Source organism: Pieris brassicae, chromosome 11 (genome assembly GCF_905147105.1).
Source record: "Pieris brassicae chromosome 11, ilPieBrab1.1, whole genome shotgun sequence".
NCBI lineage: Eukaryota > Metazoa > Arthropoda > Insecta > Lepidoptera > Pieridae > Pieris > Pieris brassicae.
Genome location: NC_059675.1, coordinates 8,910,430 through 8,935,838, shown reverse-complemented (window position 1 = coordinate 8,935,838; position 25,409 = coordinate 8,910,430). Strand labels below are relative to the sequence as shown.

Genomic DNA, 25,409 nt, shown 5'->3' with positions numbered 1-25,409 from the left:
CTTAATATTTTAACAATTAACATATGTGTTGATCAAACTTACCGAGGTCAATCGGTCAGTGCAATAAGTTAATACCAGTTTGGTGAGATTTTTTGCTCAGAATCCAAGGATTTGATACACTTGGTAATACTACTTTCAACATAATATTTTAACGAAGTTATAGCCGAGTTATTGAATATCGAGAGTATGCAATTCTCAATAGACAGGCCATTTGGTTAGTTTTCATTGAAAATACTGAAATTGGATAAATTGGATTTTAATTTACCTTTGTTCTGTTATTGTTAATAAGATGTATGTTTATTTAAGTTTTATAACACTTACTTTCGCATATAAGTTGCATACAATAAATACCTTAAACCCTAAGGTATAAGTTGAAAGAGCTATTCTATTATGACATAATTTCCCCAGGGAACAGTAAACTTGGCGCCACAAGAATTTAAATTCAATAGTTAACTGGTGGCGGTTATAAAATATTTAAATAATTAAAAAATAAACAAGGCTTTTGTACTTTCTAAGATGTAAAATATTAGTAAATATTCATATTGTGTGAAAGTGTTACATGATTTTAAGAGTTGTACCTGGTTCAACGGCTAGTATATATAACAAATTGAATTTCTGGCTAACTAATTTTCTATTGTTATCCATTCAAGAACTAAAATATCTCGTGTTAAAGAAATACAAATATACTAATGCGTGAAAAGCGTGTTGCATTTTCCAGTTTAATATCGCACAATGAAACGGTAAAAACGTTTTTTAGCTCTCAGTCCAAGGTTCTTCTTATATCATGATCATCAGTGCTGAATAAGCAGAGCATTAAGAGCATACAGCTCTGAAAGGGGAGTTATCGTTTTTCACGTTTCAACTGTTTTAATATTCAAAAATAGCCTCCTCATCACATACCTTAATTCATTTATTTCTCTTAATAAATACAAGGCGTATTAAATTCTCTGGTGTAGTCGAATAGCGGGAGCTAGCTGGGATAGAATTAACATTATGTATTGTACACGTATTTTGATGTGCATTACAATAAAATATAATATCCTGGATGAATTCTTTTTTTAATCCCACTTACCTACCAGTCACACTAAAGCCTTTTTTTAAGTCTGGGCCTCAGATGTTTACTGTTACGTGATCGTTTGTTTATTCTAATATGAAAGTAGGTGATCTGCCTTTTTGGGTCTAAGGCCTGCAGATTTCTCATTATACGAGGATATAACAATATATATCCATAAGATTCCTTAATATTTTTGCAAGAGACCGAAGATTTTTATAGGAAGATTATCTTAAGAATGTATATGTGCCAATGAAAGTCGGAAGATCAATCAATTTTCACTTCGCTACATCCACAATAGGTGGCCGACCTCTAGCTGCATTGTTTGCGGCATACTTTTGTAAATGTTTAATCAATCCATAAATAGCAATTATATAGTTAGTTTGTTAGTTACTTTTAGTCTGTGTTTTATATTTAAGTACTCAGGTTTAAGTATTTTTATGCTGTGGTGTGATTCTCCAGTTCTACTAAGTCTTTATGTAATCTTGAATTTATGAATGAAATTCTTATTATTATATAACATTTATTAAAAAATAATCTGGAATAACGCTTTATATGTATTTTTATTGCACATTTTTAATTGCTTATTTAGAGTTTATTCATTACAAAAATACAATATGCTCTTTATAACCTAAAGGTGAATGTTTTAATTGGGACAGGTTTTTAAACACATTTCATTCAATTTTCGAAATGAACTGAAAGCATCAGAAATATACTTTTTTGTATGTAAAAAATGAATTATAAATAGCTTAACTATTCGATATAAAAATAATATGCGGTTAGTAGGTCAATGAACCGGTTCGTTTACTATCGTTGCCCTACTAACGTGTTGACACTCAAAATAATTGATGGATAGGTTTTACGAATTCCAATTGCTATAAAGAGTTAATGAGGTTTGACAGTATCAGACATTTTTGTCCTAGATTATTGTTAACGACAATAGAATTGTGTCCAGTTCAAAGTTTTAAAGTCATTTAGTAGTTCATGGGGCCATTTCCGTGACTACTTTATGGGAATTTTTTTAAGTCATTAGATGATTTTTTGCCTTCAAAGCAAGATATTGTTTGGGCATCGAAGCATGTATCTTAAACACTAAGCCATGGAGGTGGTTGTGTAGAAAATGGATACAAGATACAGGTTGAGTAGATGATGTAATACAATAGTATTTCTGTCAAAATGTGAAAGTGGCCTAATACGACAAGCTGGGCCATTTTTTTACAAATTAAAAGTTATTTTGTAATGTAGAAAATAAAACTAAGTAAAGTACCGAACTGTACCTTATGATTTTTACTATATTATAAGGGTTTATAATTTATATTAGTAATTAAGAGATATCGTTTCATTTATTATGAGCGTTTTGTATTGGTGTATGTTCATTTTTTCCTTCTAACCTAGATTTAAGAAAGATTCATACACATGCAATTGTTATACATTACTCATAGCACATATTTACAACCTGAGAGGTACAAAAATATGCAAACATTTAATCAATTGATTAGCAGAGAGATGAAAGATCTCCTAATGTGTTACATTTATTCTATATTTCTTATAGTTTCTTTAGTGTTAAACTATATATATTATTACTGCTTGTTTATTATATGACTAATCCTACAATTTATTACCTAAACTAAACTACCGGTTCGGTTGCACCAATATCACAAGTTTCATTTGACCACTAACAACGACTACGCTACGACAATTTCTAACAACGAATATTCCTTAATTTGTATTTGTGTAAATAAATATTAATTTGCATCTCTCTATTTCAGATTGTTAAGCGAGAGTTTGAAAAAGTGCAAGTGGAAGTGTAAAGTCGTGTCTGTGTAGTGTTCTAACTGTGTATTCAAGATGATGACCTTATATAGGACCATTAAAGGTACAAGCACATCGAAACGAAAAAGGCGCGAAAGGAGGTGAGTATTTTTCTAATATAATGTACAAACGAGATTTTGATAGCTTTTCATCGAATTCCATAACTCATCAACCTCTATATTACAATTGAAAGTTATAAAATATAACCGACTTTAAAATGCATCGAAAAGTTTAATAATAATGTTTTTATTTGCGTTGGTCGTATATTGAGTTATAAAGAGTTATACGTAAGCAAAAGAGAAAAATATATAAAGTCGTCCTTCGAAATTTTAATGCCAAAACCGTTGATGTTACTCCATACATTCCTCCATCGCTGTTAAGAAGCTCTTAAATATATTATGTGATAAGCTAAAAAGGCCCATCAATTTGCGTAACAACAAAACAAATATGGCGTGAAAGCACAAAGGACCTACTTTAAAAATTACTAAAATAAGTTTTACGAAAGATTGATTATCCATAATATATCGTGTAGTATAAACCTAACAGAAAATATTATATTTCTTCGTTTAAAGTCAAATTATCATTCATTAATAACTCATTAGATTATGTAAAGTACATAAAGCGTTAAACGTTGTGCATAAATCATATTTGTGTACCGTTGACGCTTCACCAGGAATTAAATTAACACTTCGTTTAATTATCGTAATATGGACCAATCTACTGTTTAGTTTTGATACAAATGTATTTAAGCAAGTCCTATCGATTCATTTAGTCTAGAACCCTATTAAAAGCCTATATTAGTGTTTTAAATCGAATGGAATGACTGAGTGTTTCGAAACTTTTTTCAAATGTAATTGAATATTTGATAATCCCATATAATATATAAAATACTATTGATTTTGCATCTTTATAAAATTGTATTTATACATTTTCAATTACTCGACATTTCGTAAATGTTTGATTCAAATGAAAATTCATGTTTCAGTTAGTTAAGATCACTTTCATAACTGGTTGGTCTAATTGTCGGTAAACTAGAACTGGGTTCTTGGAAGTATATTGTTGATTCGTAATAGTCGTCATAACATACATAGTATATCTCGTGAATACAGTATTTGGTTTAAACACAATGGAATAACAAAAAGATTGTCTTTCGGTTCGGCGACGTTTCAGTGGTTGCAAATGGTTTCACTATAAAAACATTAGATTAATTATAATAATGTAACGTATTTTATAGATGTATGATAAAATGTAAATGTATAATAAGTTGATTCACATTATAACCTTTTAACTTAATTATAAATATTTATAATATTCATAAAATGTTCTCTCTTTATACTGTGAATAATAAAGTTCGAATGGTAGAAATTTGAACAAGTCAATAAAAGTTTTGAATTCTTTGAAAGTCTTTATTTTCTTTATAGAACAGGGTTCAAATGGGCAGGAGGCTCACCTGATGATAAGTAATATCACTGCCCATAGACACTCTCAATGCCAGAGAGCTCACGAGTGCGTTGCCGGCCTTTTAACAATTGGTACGCTCTTCTTGAAGGAAGTCGAATTGATTCGGAAATACTTCACTGGGCTGCTGGTTCCACATAGTGGTGGTTTCTTCCGATTTATTTAAAACCTTAGTATTCTTCAAAACAGTCATTTATTTTTCTATTGAGAACAATCTTTAATTGAATGGAGTTCTAGGCAACAACCACGATACAATTGTTGTTATCAGTGGCGCCGCGACTATATTACGGCGATGGAGTGCAATCATTTAAGATCGTAAATAGCATTGTAACTTTATATGCGCATACGTTCACGTTGACGCAACGAAGCAACGTAGTTCTTTACTTATACATAAGGTGGCGCTAGCAATAGCAATATTGCTTCAAGTATAAATAATATTTTTTACAGTTACCAGTAATATAATTATTAGGCTATATTATAATAATTTAGCGTCATCCCAAGACTATGGAACATCAAGGGAAAGTATCTTAAATGCGTAGATAGGCTATTTTGCTGAAAGATGACATTATTTCGATGATTTTGATAATATCCTATCTAAGAAAAACACTTTTTGAATGGATTAATGCTATATATATTATTAAAACTTATAATTATTTACATAATTCTAAATTAATTAATTAATTTAATCCGTTCAAAAAGTGTTTTTCTTAATGTGTAAAAGCTATTTTAACAAAAGACAATACATATCCTATATTTAAGACACTTTCACTTGATGTCCCATAGTTTTGGGACACCCTGTTTAGGCGCCATTAATTACGAATTTTGGTAAAAAGGTAAACTTTTTTGTCGAAGTGTAGTCTTTTATTATCATTGACATCTTGCTAACATTATCGATCTGACAGACAAAACTAATGGGATATCGCAAAAAACATAATAAAGTTATTAAATCTGTGTATTTTCTAATTAAGATGATGACTACAGACATCTGTTCTCTTAGAAATATGATTTTGTTTTGTGTTACGTGTTTTTGTATCGGATAGTAAAAAATAGAAACGCTAATTGCTAACGCTTTAATGTATTGATAATTGAGTGATCTATTTTACATTACTATTGTCTATATCGAAGACTATAAATAGATTTAATTACGTCATTGTCTATGCTGAGAATTGTAAAGTGAGAATTATCTATGAATTATTAGTAGTAAAGATCTTCCAAAAATCAGTGTAAAAATAAACTAATTTAGCACTTTAGACTACCTATACATTATCTATTATCGTATATCGTATTCGTTTGGGTACACTACCTTTAATAACTGACACCCAAAGTGTTTTTTTTTGCTGATAACATTTGAGTTAATTGATAGCATTTTGCGATGGGAATTCAATTATGAAAATCCAAATAAATTCCTGTTCAATAATCATAACATAACATTAACAGTAAGTTACGCATCATATAAGGCGCTAACCGGCGAAAAGTCAATGGAATAGTGTCATAATAAACATAATTGAGAACATAAACATTATCCTGAAGGTTAAAATTGGTCCCATTGTAAAACTTTCCAACACTATCTAACACTATCGAACCTTATTCTAGTCCAAGCGAAAGAGCATACGAATATTTTAGATTAATTTAAAATGCAACCTTCGCACAAAACGAAAGTGAAATCAAATTAACATTGCTAGCCTTTTAGTTGATCACACCATCGTTGTGTATTCATTGCTAGAACAAATTTTTAATTGCGTTTTATCTTCGAGATAAGCTAACAATACAGCCAAGATAAGTAAGTTAAGTGAGAATTTATGTTTGATTAACTTTTTTAAATGACGCCTTTGAATTCAGCGCATTCATTTATTGATAACGCATTTAAATGTTCTATGCTTTCAGATTTTTTTTACATCATTTTGAATGCTGACATTGCAGATTACAACTGCAATATGAAATGAAATAGTGGTGTCGAAATCAGAGTACAAGTTAAATGATTTTCGTTATTGAAATATTTATTTTATTTTGAATTTTTATAAATATTAATATACAAAAAACGCTACTTACTGTTCATTAAAAATCTACTTTTAGGTTATCAGGTATTTGGTTCCAACAAAATTAAGCCTGAATTTTATGTAAAATATATATTAAACATATTATCTACTTACTTTCTAAGCTACATATGGTTGACATAATATACTCCAAAAAAATATATAAATCACCCATTTTTAATTTACTCATTGGCTCTTAATTAACCACATAGTTTTAATTTAGTATATGCAATATTTTATACCAATTGAAAACTTTGCATGCTATTCAGATACGCTTGAATTAAAAAGAAATGTCTCGTAAATAATGTCCTTGATAGACACATTGATTGTTTCGTGAGAGTATGTACATAGAAATTCGCTCGTCAATCATTATACAATACGTGTTAAACAGGTGGCTTGTGAACACTTTGTATGTATGATGTAACGTATCAACTGATCTGTGTTAGCCTAATAAAGCAGTTGACAATATAGTTATCCAAAAGTGCTTAATAATACAATATATCATATAATTTTGACATAACTTTTGTTACATACACTTCCGATCTTTGTCACTTGTATATGAATGAGTCAGGAATATTATTATATTATTCACTAAATATTAAAGGTAATAGCCGTAGCTGAGGGGTCAAAGAACCACATGCACAAGCCGCAGTTTAAGCTAATTGTCACTGTCAACTATCATCGTAGTGTCAGATTATGTTTTCCGTAAAAGAGGGGAATACGACTTCGCAACTGGAAGAGTTGAGACACGTGGAAGGTACTGCCTTCTTTATTAGTTTTAAGTTGCATATAACACCATACCGCCTCGAGTGTAATCAAAAGATAAACATATTTTCTTTATAAGATCCTATTTCCCGTTATCCATTGACAGTGTGACATAATATGTCTACAAGCTATAGTTATTGTCACAACATGTAGGTATAACATATTAAAATCTGCTACTGAATGGTTTTTAGATAAAAAAACTATCAATAAAATCAGTTCTTGTAAGCATCAATGATGCTTTTAGATGACTACAAACAAAAGTAAAACGTTGTGCTCTGATTCGTCATCGTACATTTTCTATGACGTTGTAAATTGAGTGTAAATAATTCGATTCCTTTCACTTTATTACTGCTTGATAGTAAACTTTATCAAGTTACTATGTGTTGGAAAAAAATTGGTGTAGAAGTTAAGACAAATAGTATAATTAAAAAACCGTTGATAATTTACTTTACATATATGTCCAGTTGCTATAATTTATCTTTTAGAACACATGTAGGCTCCAAATGTAAATAATTCACGTATTTTTCCACATAATTTTCCGTGATAGTTATAATTCCAGTTAAGTACTGATTTTGACTACGATATTGCGACCTACAACTTTTATTGCTTTATAACTGTTTCACTGTTTGCATATGACATGGGAATATCAAACTTGTAATTATAAAATTACACGTAGAATGTTTTCTATTCTTGCATGCTCTAAACTGGGTTTGTCTAATACCTTTGAGGTCTCGTTACCCTACTTGGTGATTTCTTAAGTTACGCAAACTGTATATTCTTCAATCAAGCGAAATTTGAATTCAACGTAATTAGTTTTTGGAAATACCATACATTGACGTTAATACTTGAAACGTACTACTAATACTATACTATACTACACCTTTGTTGTTGTCTATTGCTTGAGGGATAAGATTCAGGGTTGAGAAATAAGTATGATCTATACTCGTACGTGAAACGTATTCGATTAGACATACGGTCTCTTTATTTGTTTCACAACATAATTATTGTATGTATTTATAAATTGACTAAAAATGTGTTAGGGCTACTATTATAAGGTAGGCAGGTAAGGGATGTTAATTACGTTTTACATTCAAATACAACAATTTTATAATAATAATTCAGTACATAATTACTCGCATAACTTACAGCACTCAATAATTTATGTATAGTAGTCAAAATAATCAAATTGTTTATTACAATTTTGGATATTAGAGTAATGATATATTTTATGAAGGAATATATGAAATTAATTATATTTTTTGATACTAACTAAAGTTTAAGAAGCAAGGAAAAATATAATAACAAGCTCGATCTGAAAATGTAGAGAATGACGTTGTACTTGTGTTTGCAAAATTAATGTAAGTCGATTTGTGGAAAAAATCTTTGGTCATTTCAGCGTTTTGTACATGGCATGTAATTGAGGTAATGATGTTTAATTATACTAGATTTATATCCAGCAAATTGAGGTCACTCAAAAAAGTTTTGTGGAAAACTCATACAGCGAACGCTCTTATAATATAGTATGAGATTTGTAGGATACAAGTAATATGTAGTTATATTTTACATTGGCATTTTATTATTTTGTTAAATAATGAATTTTATTAGTATTTAAAAAAACTTTGATATTAATTTGTATCTTGTAAGCCTGCTTAAACTGGACGAACATTTTATCAACAAGAGAATTGATAGCCCAATAACCTTTCTTTCTTGATCTAACAGGGACATTTTAGAGATTCTGTTATTGAGTTAGGTACACACAATACATATTTATTATTTATATTCACTATAACCAAACGCGTCTAGGTTCTACGACGCTGATTCTTAATGATTTAACTTCAGCAATCTTTTAAAGATACATAAATTAACATTACTGCTACATGCCAAACTAAAAATAAAATTCGCTCGTTACAGTTACATAACCTTGTAATTCGTTATATCGTATAGCCAAATTATCGCCATCTCCGAGATCCCGTTGATTTGATACATACAGGTCGGTTCATTTACGAAAGTACCGTTATTAATGCAGGATAACACCTACATCGCTCTTTCAACTAATTGAAGTTCTTTATTATTACTGTCTGGACAATATTATTTGCAAGATGGGCATAATATTTTACTTCGGCGCAATTGAGTTCGCACCGATTAAGAAAAATATTTTAAATCTCAAATCAACTCCTTGTCAAAGTAATAAATTACATAATTCATGCAAAGGTGTTAATTTACTGTGAATCCCTTATTGGTGCACTTAATATTTAGATTAGTGAATTCTTCTCGGAACACAAAACGTAACAGTGTGCATTGTGATGTATTTCTGTGATATTTCCACAATTTTCATCTTTGTGCTAAAGGAAATTAGACTGATTTTATAACAACATATATTGTCATATATATAAAGTGCAATTGTGTTTTTACAATGTTTATTTGAGCTTTGCTTTCGAATTTAACTGCTTTTATGGCCCATAAAACAACATAATGCGCGCGATTGCCTGAATTTTGATGCCTTACAAATGACCACTTGAAGGGCCAGTTGAGGATAAAGTATGTAGTAGAACAATATATTATGTTCCTGGTTATAAAGTTAATCTTTGAATATCTATATACATGTAATTTCTTATACAACTTTCAATATAATTAGTGCCTTTATTCTGATACTAAATTAAGATATAATTCGTAGTTCTTAAAGTATTAAAAAGAGAGGGGAATATATATGTTTTAAAAATCAAAATTCGATAAAAAACAATTTATTACATCCACGGCTACTACAGATCAAACATCAGAGCAATCAATTAATATTTCCATATACGTGATGGTCATTTGTTTGTCGTTTTTATTTAGAATCCCAAATAAATTAATGAAGTTGCTTTTTTCAAATCAAAAACGTGACAGTCTTATAAATCGCTTTATTTGATAGAATTATGTCAATAAAATAATTAATGACACTGGTCATACTTGACCTGTCATTTGAAGGATTGATAAAAGGTCATAACATAAATGTATTAATTGAAATGGTAATCTTGAACGATTATAAGGAAGTTATGAAATATTCAACGGCATTATTTAAGAAACCGATAAAATCATTTAATTGATAAATGTGTGTATTGATGATATTCCTATAGTACATTCATATTCTTTAAGTTCTAAAGTCAAGGCATACTGTATTTTACATACAAGACATCAGTTGGGAATGCAAATATTAGTGTATGGAATGTTTGCGATTGCTTAAAAAGTCTGCTGTAACTAGAATATTTCATCAAAACACTAACAAAACTTACATTATGAAACGCGCATTCTTTAAACAACTAACATTGTTTGCTTGTATCTCGAAGACATAGAGCTCATTTTATGAAATATAAATTATCTGGTAAGGTCTAAAACGTGACTAATTTCATTACAGCGGCTCGTGCGGCGCCCGTGTTGCGACATAGAAACACCCTGTAATGAAATATGTCAGTAAATGTGAATTAGGTAAAGCAATTGTTACAAATTGCTAAGATACCGTCCGGTGATTTAATACATACCACCTTCATGACTTAGTAACGCTTATGACATATAACCCGGAGATTTAGATTTGAAATACACACAATCATAATCCGCTTCATCTCTGATATCAACAATGATTTAAGGAAATCACGGGTTTAATCTCCGGCTGAACAATTATGTTTTGGAAGCTTGATCACTGCTGTAAAGAAAATTTAACACCCACCTTAGTCATTCCCGTTCCCTATTAAAAGGCTACGGGATTAGTGCGTTACTTAATAATAGTCAGCATAATGCCCTAAATACCTCTAATTCAATGAAGAAGTATTATTTTAACTATTGATTATTTATTCTTTCCGATCGGATCGGAAACTGTTAAAAATAGTTATAAAGCTTATTCTGTAAGTAATTATTGTAATATGAGAGGTCGTATTGTTAGCCGACAAGCAGCGCCGCTTACTCACTCTACACTTTATGACAAAACTCAGTAGAAAATATTAACGTTCCTTTATAATAGGTGAAAATCACCTGATATTTATGATAAAGCCATGGTCAGAGGTGTTAGTTTACGTAGTATATTTATGTATATACCATATACAGTTATTATATGTATACCGAAGTCTATATGATATATAGTACTGGGATATTTATGTATATGTAATAATTCTTTAAAAGTCTCTTGGAAATTAAATCAAACAAGCACGACAACTAAGTTTCTTTTTTGTGTAAAAGCACAAAGATAGAGTTCTTTTTGATATTTTAAAACATCAACATAGCCCATTCATTCAAACTATGCAATTTAACAGCCGCCGGTATTTACTTCCAAATAAACGAACTGCAATTCGATTTAAATTTACCGAATAAGGAGCCTGCAGGCGGTAGGTTACAAAACACTTGCGAACATTGTGTCCAAAATAGCTATAAATTAAGTGGATTGTATGCGAATCCATTTTATTTATAGACGAACGAACAGATTGTGGTGAACACATCTCATAGTAAAGTGGCTTCAATTGACAAGATAATAGAGATGCCAACTGCTCTTCATTTCCCGATAATTTTATTTTGATGTATTCGAAGGTTGAAAGGAAGGTTGGACACGGGTGCTTGGAATTTATTATCATTTGAATGCTTAGTGATTGACAGTGATGTCTAAATTGTGAGGTTAATACATTCTTTAAAGTGAATCGATAATATTGATGGATGTTATTATTGCCTTTGCTTTTTTATGATATTTTAATATGTGACTCACTGTGGATAATTTATATTTTTATTTTCTATCACGTGATCCTGTAACAAATAATGCAACCTAATTGTTATTACCTTATTTTCTTCTGTGATATTAAATATATATTTTAACGAAAACGTGCATATTTACATACTATTTTTTTATCTTAATAAATGAATGGTTTATCTATGTTACGTAAATTCAAATGGCGATTATAAAAAAACTTGTACTACAGATTGATTGTGTGACTTTTCTTTCAGTTCACTAAATTTCTCTGAATTCTATGAGTAAAGTAGACATTGTTCTTATTATTAGCTTTAATGAGTAGAATAACCGTTATAACTGATTAGGTATTTACGTCACGCGCGTTAAGTTTTCAAAGGCAAGATGATGTACGGGTCATTTACTGGTTTAAAAATATTTCATTGTCGATCAGTATGAATGGTACAGACTGGTGACAACGCAATGCGACGCACGCGCATTGTATTCAGCTAGTATTGAACTGCCGCCATACGGATGTACGGACAGTGTGTTTCCAATGGTCTAATATGTATTCGACTTCATTTATTTCAGCCTAGTTGTAAATCTTTTGTTGTATCAAAAATAATCATTGTATTTAATTTTTTAATTGATATGCATGAACTGTAAAATTATCGTGATTTATGTGCACTTTTTCATATTGAGTACTAGTTAGTTTTTTTGTACATATTTTAGTTTAGTTTTTTTGTACATATTTTAGTTTTGTCTACATAGCTTTATGTAATATGTATTTTTGCACTTCTTGCTTGCCTTATCTATTTTTTTTAACAGTGGTTGCCTGGAAGAAATCACTCGAAAGTGATAAGGCCGCCAGTTCTCCTTTTCATTTAATTATGTCAATTGTATTATGTTTCTGCAACGAAGTGTTAATAAATAAATAAATATTATGAAGAGGAGATACTTAATATTATTGTGCATCTCTAACAGACAAACGCAAACTATATTAAAATATCTAAAAGCAAATGTCAAACTGTGCAAAGTGGGGACCGGCCGTTAGTGTTATTATACTATAATACAGACGTTGATATCTACGTAATAGATTTAAAATTAAATCTAATGTCTTCGCAACGAAACATTCGATGGTGGATTGGGGTCCAGTCAGAGGATGTTTGGACTGGACTGGACTTGGATAAGAGCTATTTTTTTTAAATATAATTGGAGGCAAACGGGCCGGAGGCTCATCTGATGTTAAGTGATACCGCCGCCCATGGACACTCACATTGCCAGAAGGCTCGCAAGTGCCCTACCGGCCTTTCAAGAATTAGTACGATATCATTGACTGTCGAATTTTACGGATTGAAGAGGTACTGGAAGAAGAATTATACATGTAATTGTATAAACTGTTGGCCTAAAGAAGAAAGGTAGTGATATAGAATTGACCATGACGGTGAAATGTTCTCAAAGAATGTTCACAGACAATATAGCTCTTGTAACCGTCTAATGTTCAAGTGTACTACTGTTAGAACATTGCCTTATAACTGCCGACGGGACATAGGGTCCCATGTCGTTAAGGAAAGCCCTAACATTTTGTCATTGCTAAAGGAAGTTTGACTTACAATCACCATTGTTAAGCGGTTTCAGAGCAATACATTCTAGTTCAAAAGGCTTTAATATAATAGTGAGATTTTAAGGTGATATTCAGAAACGAGACAGTGGTAACTATGACTCTTGTACATCAAAATCCCATACGTTTTTAACATACGGAAGTCAGACTTGTTTCTAAACCTAATCCTTAATGTAAATACATTACGAAATCGTTAATATGTATAAATATTTAAATAAAAAAACCTTTTTAAATTTGCCCAATTCATTGTTAACGACGCGACCGGTTGACGGTTGTATTGATATTATTGGTAGAAATTTTTAAGTAGTTTTATTACCATCGGTCTTAGCATGAGATTTCTGTATTTCATAGAACATTTTTATTTATATCTCAGGTGATAGCTGACACATTATCGATATTTGGCTCTAAGTAATGCTGTTTCCTCGCGATGTTTTCCGTCACCATACGAACAAGTCTTAATACGTTAAAAAAAAATTTAGTCCTCATCTGGGGTCGCTGCCTTAACTATGGGGTTAATTTTACTGTTTTCATACATCGACTACAACTCCCATAGGAAATAGAAATGATAAATTGTAGTTCAAAATAAATGATGTGCATGTTTAAATATTTTTCTACACCTTCTCGTATTCGCCTAGATTCTAGATGTTCTTTTGAGTCATAATTCACATTCTAAAGTAGAGATGACATATCAGATAGCATATTTCGTAACATATGTCCAGAAGTGGATCATGCATCACTACCTACATTGGCAGGGCATATGCAATAAATATGATATGTCATCGCATATGCTGACCGGCGCCTGACCGTGATCTTTGATATCCGACGCCATGTTTAAAAGGCAATAGGCTGGCCATCATTTTTATTTAATTTATGTTTTAGTAAATATTTGATAGTACCGGAAATATAAATTCAAGTCATCCGGCATTGCAAATGTCAAGGGTGGCGTGATAACCTACATATGTGTTATAACAATCATTTAAACTAAATTCATATGAATTCTATAGTGAAACCTGTCTACAGTAATATTGCAGTGGCAGTACAAGCCTTGATAGAAGATAAAAAATATAGGTAGTGGGTGACCTTTTCGTGCCTGATATGTATTTGTATTTTATCACAGTACGAGAAATTGTTAAATAAATATTTTAAAAAATCAGAGTCCACAAAGATTAGATTTTTAGTTTCAATTGTTAATCACTAAACTGCCTCTATACAAAATATTCCTCCATATATTCCTTTATATAATTTATTTGACCCGGTAAAATAATGAAACTGTCAAACCCGTAACCATGGACATAATACTCAAATATGACACCTACTTATAAGCAGTGTTGAAATGCATTTAATGTGAGCCCGTTTGTAAAACTGGAGCCATAAAAGTTACACTGTTTTAACGTATGGCCTTTATTCCTCGCTACTGCTCTTCTGAATATAGCTTAAGGTTAAACTTACTTAAGATGTTATGTCATTTACACAAGTATTCCCACGTATAATTCGTGGCAGCATTTTATTACAATTTTATTAAGTGTTATCTAGTTTCTGGAATTAAAATATATGTAGTAAAAGAAATGCAACTGTTCGAGCTTCTGGTTTTTAGCTTTGTATACTTAACGTTAATTTTTTTCTTAAGGTATACTTCCTAAGTAGCACACAACCGACGGAACACAGTCAGCAAGAGTACAGCTACTTTTTTGGTATTTGTAATACTTGTTTAACCTATTATTTTCCTCTCTGTTGCAATATAACTGTCAAATAGTTTTCACTGTATCAACTATTTGCTGCGCAGAGGCGGATGTCCAATTTCCGCCTTTCCTAAAAAATATGATCGGCAGCTTCAGATTCTCTTTACCACACTGGTGAACTTGTCCATATTCGTCAAATATTTCGAAGATATGTCAGAAAAGGTATCTTTCCTCACAAGTAATCCGCAGAATTTCTCGTAAACCTTTCCCCCATTGAATTATGTATTTGGCAATCGTATACACATCCACTTGCCAAATAAATCGATCCCTTGACATTGAATCTGAGAGATCTTAAATGAGAAATGCACGTAAGGGCGATACTTAAATAACAGTACCGTTCTCATTGCGTCATTGGGTTACGGTGTCAGCTTTACCGACGGAGTCGGAAAAAAGGAATTTATAAAATAAAACATTTGTAATGAGAATAATGTAGTACGTTTTTTGTGGTTAAAATTGATGTTTGTAAATTATGTAATAATTTGGTCAAGTATGACGGTCTACGTTCGTTTTCACATATTTAGAATTTCAACCTTCGTCGGTCTAGTTTTTGTCTTCTAAGAGTGAACTATACTAGAGTGACTAAAATAGGAGTAATTGGGCCAGTGTACGAGTTGGTCGTTTCTTTTACACTTGTATCTTATACGGTGTTAAATAACATATATTATGGCGCTGCTTAGCATAAATTAATAAAAAGATGGCTCTTTAAAAGATGTGCGAGCCATTATACCTATTTTAATTAATAGACTTAATAGGACTGCTAATAATAGTTTAGTTTATATAGAAAATAAATAAATATATAAAACTGACAGGAGGCTCACCTAATTTTAACTGATACCCGCCACCCATGGACACTCTCAATGCCAGAAGGCCCGCGTGCGTTGCCAGCCTTTAAAAAAATAATAATTATACATATCATCCGTCCACAGCGGAAAATGTTTCGGTATGAACTTTTCAAAAATAATATTAGATTTTAGACCATTTACACAATGATCTGCCAAAATTCATTCAGTAGTTTTTAAGTTCATTGCGTTCATACAAAGAGCTATCGGAGCCTTTATTTCATAATAATAATTATTATTATTACTAAGCTTTTTTTGCTGACACCCAGTTAGTCTGGCCATAAATACTGTTACAATTGAAAATTAACAAAATATTACATTTGAATTTAGAATCTGTCATTTTTATATCATTGTTCATTGGGTTTTTCATTTTAGCGCCAATACATTGTACAATATTACGCGATATTGGGCGATATTAAAATGGAGTTTGGTTATGAAAAGATCCGAATTGCTGTGATTGCATTACGCAAAGTAGGTTTGGAGCCAAATGCAATTTTTAAAACTCTCCATACGCTTGGTATGTTTGTGTACCGGGCTATTATATAGCTACAACGAGACCTCCTCTGTTTGTGACAGAAAAGATTTGGCCGTCCACGTAGTGTTCGTATGAAAAAGGTGATCAAAGCAGTAAGGGAAAGAATTCGAAGAAATCCTGTCCGAAAGCAAAAGATATTATCTCGGGAGATGAAGATAACACCTAGAACCATGTCGCGTATTTTAAAAGTTGTCTTAGGTTTGTAGGCTATAAGGGACGTACGAGTCATTTTTTAATAGGGTGGTAAAGCCGAAACAACTACTGAAGCGGTATGCAAAGGAAGGCCACAGAAAAAAATTGTTTACGGATGGGATTTTTTTTATAATTGAGCCACATTTTAACAAACAATATTTATGCTCAAAGCTCTAAGAAAGCTTTCCAATTAGTCGACACATGGTTTGGTATTAGCTATGAAGGACTGACTAAGCCATACTTTTATGAAAAAAGGTATCAAAACATCGGCACATGTTTATCAAGATAACATTCTTGAGCCAAGCTAGTGAAGCCCCTTAACAACACCATGTTGAATAACTAAGTCCTTCCAGCAAGACGAAGGACCAACGCCCGGTCATAAAGCTCGGTCTACGCAGTGTCGGTTGGAAACGAACGTTTCAGACTTCATCAGAGCTGAAGACTGTCCGTCGTCTAGTCCCGATCTTAATACGCCGGATTACGATCTATGGTCAGTTTTAGAAAGAACGCTTATGCCATGATAATTTGGAGTTCCTAACACAATCCATACGATTGGTAGCGAAGAATTTCCCATGGAAGGAGTGCGTGCTTCTATTGATATCTGGCCTCAACGTTTAAAGGATTATATTGCAGCCAATGGAGACCACTTCGAACAAACTTTTTATATTTTAATTTGAATTATATTTATGTAATAAACTAAGCTGTAAAAGTAATAAATGTTATTTGCAATAGATTTTTTTTACTGTGTTTCAGTATTTATGGCTAGACTATGTATAAATAAAAATTTCTTTACAGTTAGACAACCTAACTTAATCTAATAGACACGTAATAAGATACACAAGTAGAACACCTTTTTCTTAGCTACTATTGGGAATTTTCTAATATGTAAGGATAAACCTTTATCAACTAACTAACATCCAAAAGTATGATGAAATAATTTAGTAACAATTAGAATTTAGATATATTGCAAGAATTGTTTAGCACGAGTGTTAATATTAGAGGTTAGACATTCTTGGCTTGGTTACTAAGGCTTTATTCCGAGTTTCCATTTTATAACCTAAAGCACAAAACTTTTAAAGATCTATATCTGAACGGTAGGTTAAGGTGTCAAAAATAGTACTTAATCCTTTAATCTTTAATGTATAACTGCTTTATAATATTCAAAAATGTAAATGTAATTACCGATAAGTTAAATATGGATAAATAATTTTGATTGCAGAATAATTAAATTAATTTCACATTAAGCACCGTACGGTTCGTGATACAACGAGCAAAAATATGACGTCTCGAATATTTCTGGTTAAAGAAAATATGTGATTTAAGATTGACCTAAATTAATTATCTGGAACATATTTTATTTCTTATTTTTAATAAGCTGTTTTACAAACGTGGTTTCTTTAATGTAACGTATAAAAATGGAATTATTTAACATTCTAAAATCATCATGTTATATTAAAATAGTCTATGAAGATTCATAATAAGTATAGACTTTTGCAATCCTTACAAAACAGTGTACGATAATTTACTTCTAGGAGTCAGATTTCTGTATCAGTTTCATGGTCATTCATAGTCCAGACATACGCCTTATTTTTGGGATGTAAGGCATAGTTGTTTCTGTACTACGGATGCTATTTTAATAATTTTAACAAGAACCTGTTAATAAAATTAAACACGAATTTTATTTACACCTTAAACGCACGATCGTCCAACAAACATTGGCTTACACAGTATTATCGAGTTTTAATTACCCATTTGAGTCACAAGCACAATTACATCACAGAGTACCGATAGCGGATATTTCGGTCAAACAAGTGTGTCATCCCCCCCGCGGCTCGATATATGATCCAGACATACTGTTTCCTTGAACGTAACTGTAATTCAATGTCGAGGACGCACAGTGATAAGCGAAAGCCAAAAGTGTGTAGAGAAATTATGCTTTTTTGGATCTCGTTAAAATGTTAACTTCTTTAACATTTTTTTTTAGAATATATACATATTTTGTAGTCAACGAATGTTTTAAAATAAGGGCAGAAATCGTTGCTTATAGAGTTATGTGGCTACGTGGTTATTGATTATTGATACGATACTGATTGGTTAGAAGAGATCAAAATGATTGCACACATACTAACCTTTACAATAATCAATGAACCGACGCAGAAGGCTATGTGTCCTATGCGACTTTTAACAGACACAAAAGATTTATGATAAAAAAAAATTGTTTTTATTTTCGCCTTAAAATCTATCTAAATTGAAAACGTCATATTTAGTATTCTAAATTAGTATTCTAATGTGACCTATTAGAGTTTTAATTTAAATTTGGTTAGTATTGCAAACCTCATCCTGTATTAATGTCATAGTTAACACATAAAAGGCTTCTGACGGTGCAGTTAGTTAGTGCAAATCTTTAACGGTTACCGTACATAACATAGCAGAACTTACGTGTATCAGAATACCAGGTTTCCATAAGAAAAACAACAATTACAAACATAAATTTTCATTGTTACAATCAACTTCGACCCTTTCGTCTTTACAATAAAGGCTTTATCGTGTGCTACAAATTTCAAGGTCTGCAAAATGCGCCACCTACGTTACACCGTCCAAAAACATATTTGTCCCGTCGATTAAACATTGAACAATGAACCGTTAAGTATACAATGATGGCCCCTTTTTACGCAACTCATGTGCGAGCAAAATATATGGCTGTGAAACTGCTTTTTGATAAGCAAACGCGCAAATATGCGAGGTTGCCGAAGAATTTCCTTCCGTCAATTGTCCGCATTAAGTTCAAGATAAAGCAGTAGTATTGATGTAAGTTATATTTTGAATAAATATTTATTGTCAGTACTTATTACATAACGCCTTTTACTCATACTACGGTATGACTACATTTACAAAACATAAGTCATGACAGTATATGGAAATTGGTCACTTGTCCTTCCAATTGTTATGTCAAGTTTCATAAACTCCGTCATGAACATAACCAAAACTTGCATAGAACAGGAATGTCACTCAAAAGAAAATTATAAAAAAGGATTGATTTCAGAAGGTATCATTTGTTTTCTCTTATAGCAATACACAAATAAATTAATTACTATGGAGTTTTTTTAGTAGATAAAAATCAATTCAATATTTAATAGGAATACTTAAATTACACAAGAGTTTACCGAATACAATGTGCATTATTAATATAGGAAGTAATCGTAACTTTTAACCAACCCTGACTTGAGTAAGAAAATAGTTTCCAGAAGACGTGTTCGGTCAGTTATGTTTGCTCCAGTAATGATTTATATATGATGTATCATCAATTGCCACGATATCGGCGCCTCAAGCGATTTATTTTAAAATATACTGAGTACATTTTACTTATTTCCGGGTTGTAAAACTTTATTAAGAATGATAATATGTATTTCTATATTTTTTTATATAATCTGTGTTCACAAATGATTGAACGTCTTATGGAAATGAAACTTTATAACTTTCAGGTTTTTTTAAATATAGGAACTGGAATATAGGACACAAATGTTAAGTGTTACCTTGTTTTGTCTGATGGTAGCCCGTGGACACTCTAATTATCAGAAGGCAACGCAGTCTCAAGAAGCTATTGAACGGCCTTTACTGAATTGGTACGATCTTTTTTGAGGGATATTTAGGAACACATGGTCGTAAAAACAGAAATGGTTGCTCACCACTAGACAATCTTGGCTTATTAGAACTTGTAACTAAATTTAAAGAACTATATCGATATACGAAATATCATACATTCAACTTACATTTGTCTAGTCACATCAGGTGCTCATCCAAGGATATAAAAACATTTGAAATGGCTACAACCCATGTGTCAACAAAAAACTTGGTTTAAATATTCCGATAAATGCGATATCGTAAAAGCAAATTGAAAAGTTGTTAGCATGTTGTGAGGAATAGGTTTTTAATGTTCTTCCGCGGTGATATATCGTGGATTTAGGGAAGTATAATAAATATCCAATTTGAATTTTAATCGTTATTGTGCGTGTGCAAATTTATTGCTGATTAAATTGTTTGCATAACAGATGATTTCAATTTGATTTTTGATTCGACTTTGTTCTTTGAACGTTATATTAATTAAGTTTTGTAAAGATTTCTATACATATAATATATGTAGTATAATGGAAGAATGTTGAAAAGTTGTTGGTTTTGTTTTGGTTTAAAGTTTATTTTACAAAAAGAAATTGCTCACAATATACTGTTCAAGCATCAGATTAATCTAAACGACCGACTCGTACATATATGGTCCAGAAAATTGTGATTTAATAGTGACACTGTCGAATACTTTGCTCATAGTTAGATGGGCTTGCCACAGATTATAAGTGTACAAAAAGATGATGTTACTAACGTTAAATTATAAGGTACTAAATAAAATGGCTGTAATTAATAATAATAATGTAATTATCCGACACACAATTTTAAATTAAACCATTGTATTTTCTTTGTATCGAAAGAAAACATAAAAGCGCCTTAAGAATTTAATTATTTCATGTAACGCATTTTGCTAATTACAAACCCACAGATACGTGTCCACAGGTTATAAATTAAGATAACACCGCGTAGGGAGCATGATGTCACGTTCTCATAAAAGGAAAATGATATCTAAGCGTAGGGTCAATGACCTTACTGCCTTAAAAGGAACAACTCATTCTTATACAGATCTTAGCGGAAATTAAACATGCGCTAAAAATGTGCAAAATAATGTTATGTTTGTCCAGCTGTCATAAAATGTTTGAGGACAGGAAAATTTTCGAAGAATTCGCGTCGGTGCTGGCTTAACCAACTTTTATATGTAACCTATATAACGCTTAAACAGTTTTTTTCTTTTATTCTATTTCTTCGAAAATTCAAAAGCTAATATTATTTTAAGAATAAAATATAATAATTGTTTGTAATCTGTGTTCACAACACTTATATACTGTAAACCTCGATGCCCTAGATTTGAATCCTTAGATGGCTGACTTATATTTATTATTAAGACACAGAAACAATATTAATTCTTGGTGTATATTCATATTCGATTCATCATGACAAAACCTTAAGCCCATGTGGAACCAGCTTCCTTCCGAACCTATTCGGCTTAGGGTCCTACAAGAAAAGAGCAACACACTTGCGAGCCTTCCGGCAAGGTAAGTGTGCAAGGGTTGGCGGTATCATTTAACATAAGGTGAGCCTCCTGCCCGTTTACCTCCTACTACATAAAAAAACCAATGATGAAAGCCCATCAATTCCCCCCTCCCCCAGAATATGAAGATGCAGTTTAAACAGAGATTACCCCAGGGGGGTACCACACGTTTCCGCTGTGGAGAATCCCCCTCTGAGCGTCCATCATCGGAACAATCAGTATTCGGTGGTGGATGCACAGGCTGCCCTTCGTATTCTGGGGTGGGCAAAAACTGCTCAAAAAACTATAAGTTTCGATCTCGGGGCAAACGGAAGAATTTACCGAAGGCATCCCCTTCCACGCTCTCAGTGGACTTTACCAATGTTAGGGGGCTCAACTCTAATCTTAACGCGGTTCACTTTCACCTCGAAACTGCGAAGCCGGCCTTATTCTTCCTTACTGAGACTCAGATATCCTTCCCGGCTGATACTTCCTACCTCTCCTACCCAGGGTACAAATTGGAACATTCATTTGTGCCGCGGGCGGGAGTTTGCGTGTACGTCAGAGAGGATATCTGTTCTCGTCGCCTCGGGTCGCTTGAAGGAAGGGACCTATCTAGCCTCTGGCTGCGCGTAGACTGCGATGACCATCCGCGATTCTACGCATGCCTGTATAGGTCCCATAGCGGAAATACCGAAACTGAGCGACTCATTGAGCACATCCAAATGGCTACAGATTCCCTGCTCGAAGGGGTTCCTACCGCTGAAATCGTGATACTTGGCGATTTTAACGCTCACCATGCCGATTGGCTCGGTTCGGAAACCACCGATCACGCGGGAAGATCCTTTCACGACTTTGCTTTAGCTTACGACCTGTCACAAATAGTCCCTGCGATTACGCGAATACCAGATGTGGATGGTCATAAACCCTCTTTGTTGGACCTTCTGCTGACCTCACATCCGGAGACCTATCAAGTCTCTGTTGACCCGCCATTGGGTTCATCGGATCATTGTGTGGTCCGGAGTACTGTGCCTACTACGCGCCCTCCTCGGCCCCGTTTTTCGGGTTGTCGTCGTATTTGGCACTATCGGTCAGCAGATTGGGATGGGATGCGGTCTTTCTTTGCGTCCTACCCTTGGGGGCCTATGTGCTTTTCGTCGGAAGCTCCAGATTCCGTCGCTGCCTCTGTCGCCGAAGTGGTTCTGCAGGGCATGGAACTTTTTATTCCATTCTCTGCGGTGCCGATCGGTGGCAGGTCACAGCCCTGGTTTAAGCGTTCTTGCAAGGCGGCATCGCGTCGAAAACGAGAATGCTTTAATGCATGGGCGGAGGCGGCGATATCTCGTGATGCCAATACCAGCGAACATAAAAAAGCATATAACTCAGCCTCCAGGTCCTTCAAACGGGAAATCGCTAAGGCAAAGTCAGAGCACATCGCCAGATTTGGCGAGAGATTGGCCCAACTCCCTTCTGGGACCCGAGCCTTCTGGTCTCTCGCTAAAGCTGTACAAGGGAATTTTTGTCAGCCATCGATACCACCGCTGCACAGAGAGGATGACTCGCTGGCCCACACTGCGAAGGAGAAGGCCGACCTCTTGGGCTGTCTCTTTGCGTCCAACTCGACTTTGGATGACCGGGGGAGATCACCACCGGCGATTTCGCGGTGTGATAACTCAATGCCGGAAATCACATTCCAGCAACGTGCTGTTCGCAGAGCACTATCTTCCTTGGACATTCATAAGTCGAGCGGGCCGGATGGTATCCCTCCAATTGTGCTGCGTACATGTGCTCCTGAGTTGGCTCCGGTCCTGACGCGCCTTTTCCGGTACCTGTACTCGCTCGGCACTGTCCCGAAGTGCTGGAAGACCGCTTCGATACATCCGATCCCTAAAAAAGGCGATCGCACTGATCCATCCAACTATCGCCCAATCGCAATAACCTCCTTGTTCTCCAAAATAATGGAATCCATTATTAATGGCCAGCTCTTGAGTTATCTAGAGGGCCACCAGCTGATTAGCGATTATCAGTACGGCTTTCGTCGTGGTCGTTCAGCTGGTGACCTTCTAGTATACCTTACTCATAGATGGGCAGAGGCAATTGAGTCCAAGGGGGAGGCACTAGCGGTTAGTTTGGACATAGCGAAAGCCTTCGATCGGGTGTGGCACAAAGCACTGCTCTCGAAGCTACCAGCCTACGGGCTTCCTGAGAAATTATGCGACTGGATCTCCAGCTTTCTAGCCGATCGGAGCATCAAGGTCGTCGTCGACGGAGCATGTTCCGACCTTAAACCCGTGAATGCTGAGGTCCCACAAGGCTGTGTTCTGTCCCCGACCCTGTTTCTTCTGCATATCAATGACATGTTGCAACTTAGCAACATTCATTGCTATGCGGACGACAGCACTGGGGATACTCTTTACACTGGCCGGGCAGGTATTTCTCGGGCAGTTGTCGATGAGTACCGGAACAAACTTGTGTCTTAAGTCGAAACTCTTTTACGTGGAGTCTCGGACTGGGGTAGACTAAACCTAGTCCAATTTAACCCCAAGAAGACACAAGTTTGCGCGTTTTCCGCGAAAAAAATACCCTTTGTCGCTACTCCTCTTTTCGAAAACACTCTTCTTGAAGCCACAGCCAGCATCGGAATACTTGGCGTTGACATATCGAACGACGTTCAGTTTCGCGGTCATTTGGAGGGAAAGGCTAAATTAGCCTCCAAAAAGCTTGGTGTGCTCAGCAAGGCGAGACGGTACTTCACTCCGGGCCACCGCTTGCAACTCTATAAAGCGCAAATACGGCCCCACATGGAATACTGTTCTCACCTCTGGGCGGGGGCTCCCCAGTCCTTCCACTTGACCGTATCCAACGAAGAGCGGTTCGAATCGTCGATGACCAATCCCTCTCCGAGCGGCTCGATCCTTTGGCGTTGCGTAGAGATGTGGGGTCACTCTGCATCTTCTACCGCATTTACCATGGAGAGTGTTCAGAGGAGTTGTTCGGATTAATACCTGCAGCTGAGTTTCAGCATCGGACGTCGAGGCAAAATACAAAATTCCACCCGTATCACCTCGACGTCCGACGTTCCACGACTGAGCTCTCTTCTCTCTCTCTCACGACTTTCTCAAGGCAATTTTTGCCGCGCACCACCGCTATGTGGAACCAGCTGCCCACTGAAGTATTTCCGAACCAATTCGACTTAGGGTCCTTCAATAAAAGAGCGTACAAATTCTTAAAAGGCCGGCAACGCACTCGCGAGCCCTCTGGCATTGAGAGTGTCCATGGGCGGCGGTATCACTTAACATCAGGTGAGCCTCCTGCCCGTTTGCCCCCTATTTTATAAAAAAAAAAAAAAAACACGTGATGCTTGAATACACAATATCATGAGAGGATGGAAAACAGAAATGAAATGATTTAATTCGAAACGTTTCGCTTGGTTGTAATTAGTGAACAACATCAACTCAATGACAGTGTTGTGACAGTTTTTTGCTTTTCTTTTTACTGTAAACTCCACCTAGTTTTAATATGTAGTTCGTATAAAACAGCAAACAGAATCAA

The 25,409-nt window shown here is 34.1% G+C and overlaps 1 protein-coding gene across 1 annotated transcript in view; it reads left to right on the top strand.

Moving 5' to 3' along the window:
• The window catches only part of LOC123716440, a 112,669-nt gene that overhangs the window by 9,013 nt on the left and 78,247 nt on the right, over nt 1-25,409 (top strand). Inside the window, exon 2 of the mRNA XM_045672201.1 lies at nt 2,821-2,964. Coding sequence (XP_045528157.1) covers nt 2,900-2,964 — 65 coding nt within the window. The 5' untranslated portion in view covers nt 2,821-2,899. The remainder of the gene's footprint in view (nt 1-2,820; nt 2,965-25,409) is intronic.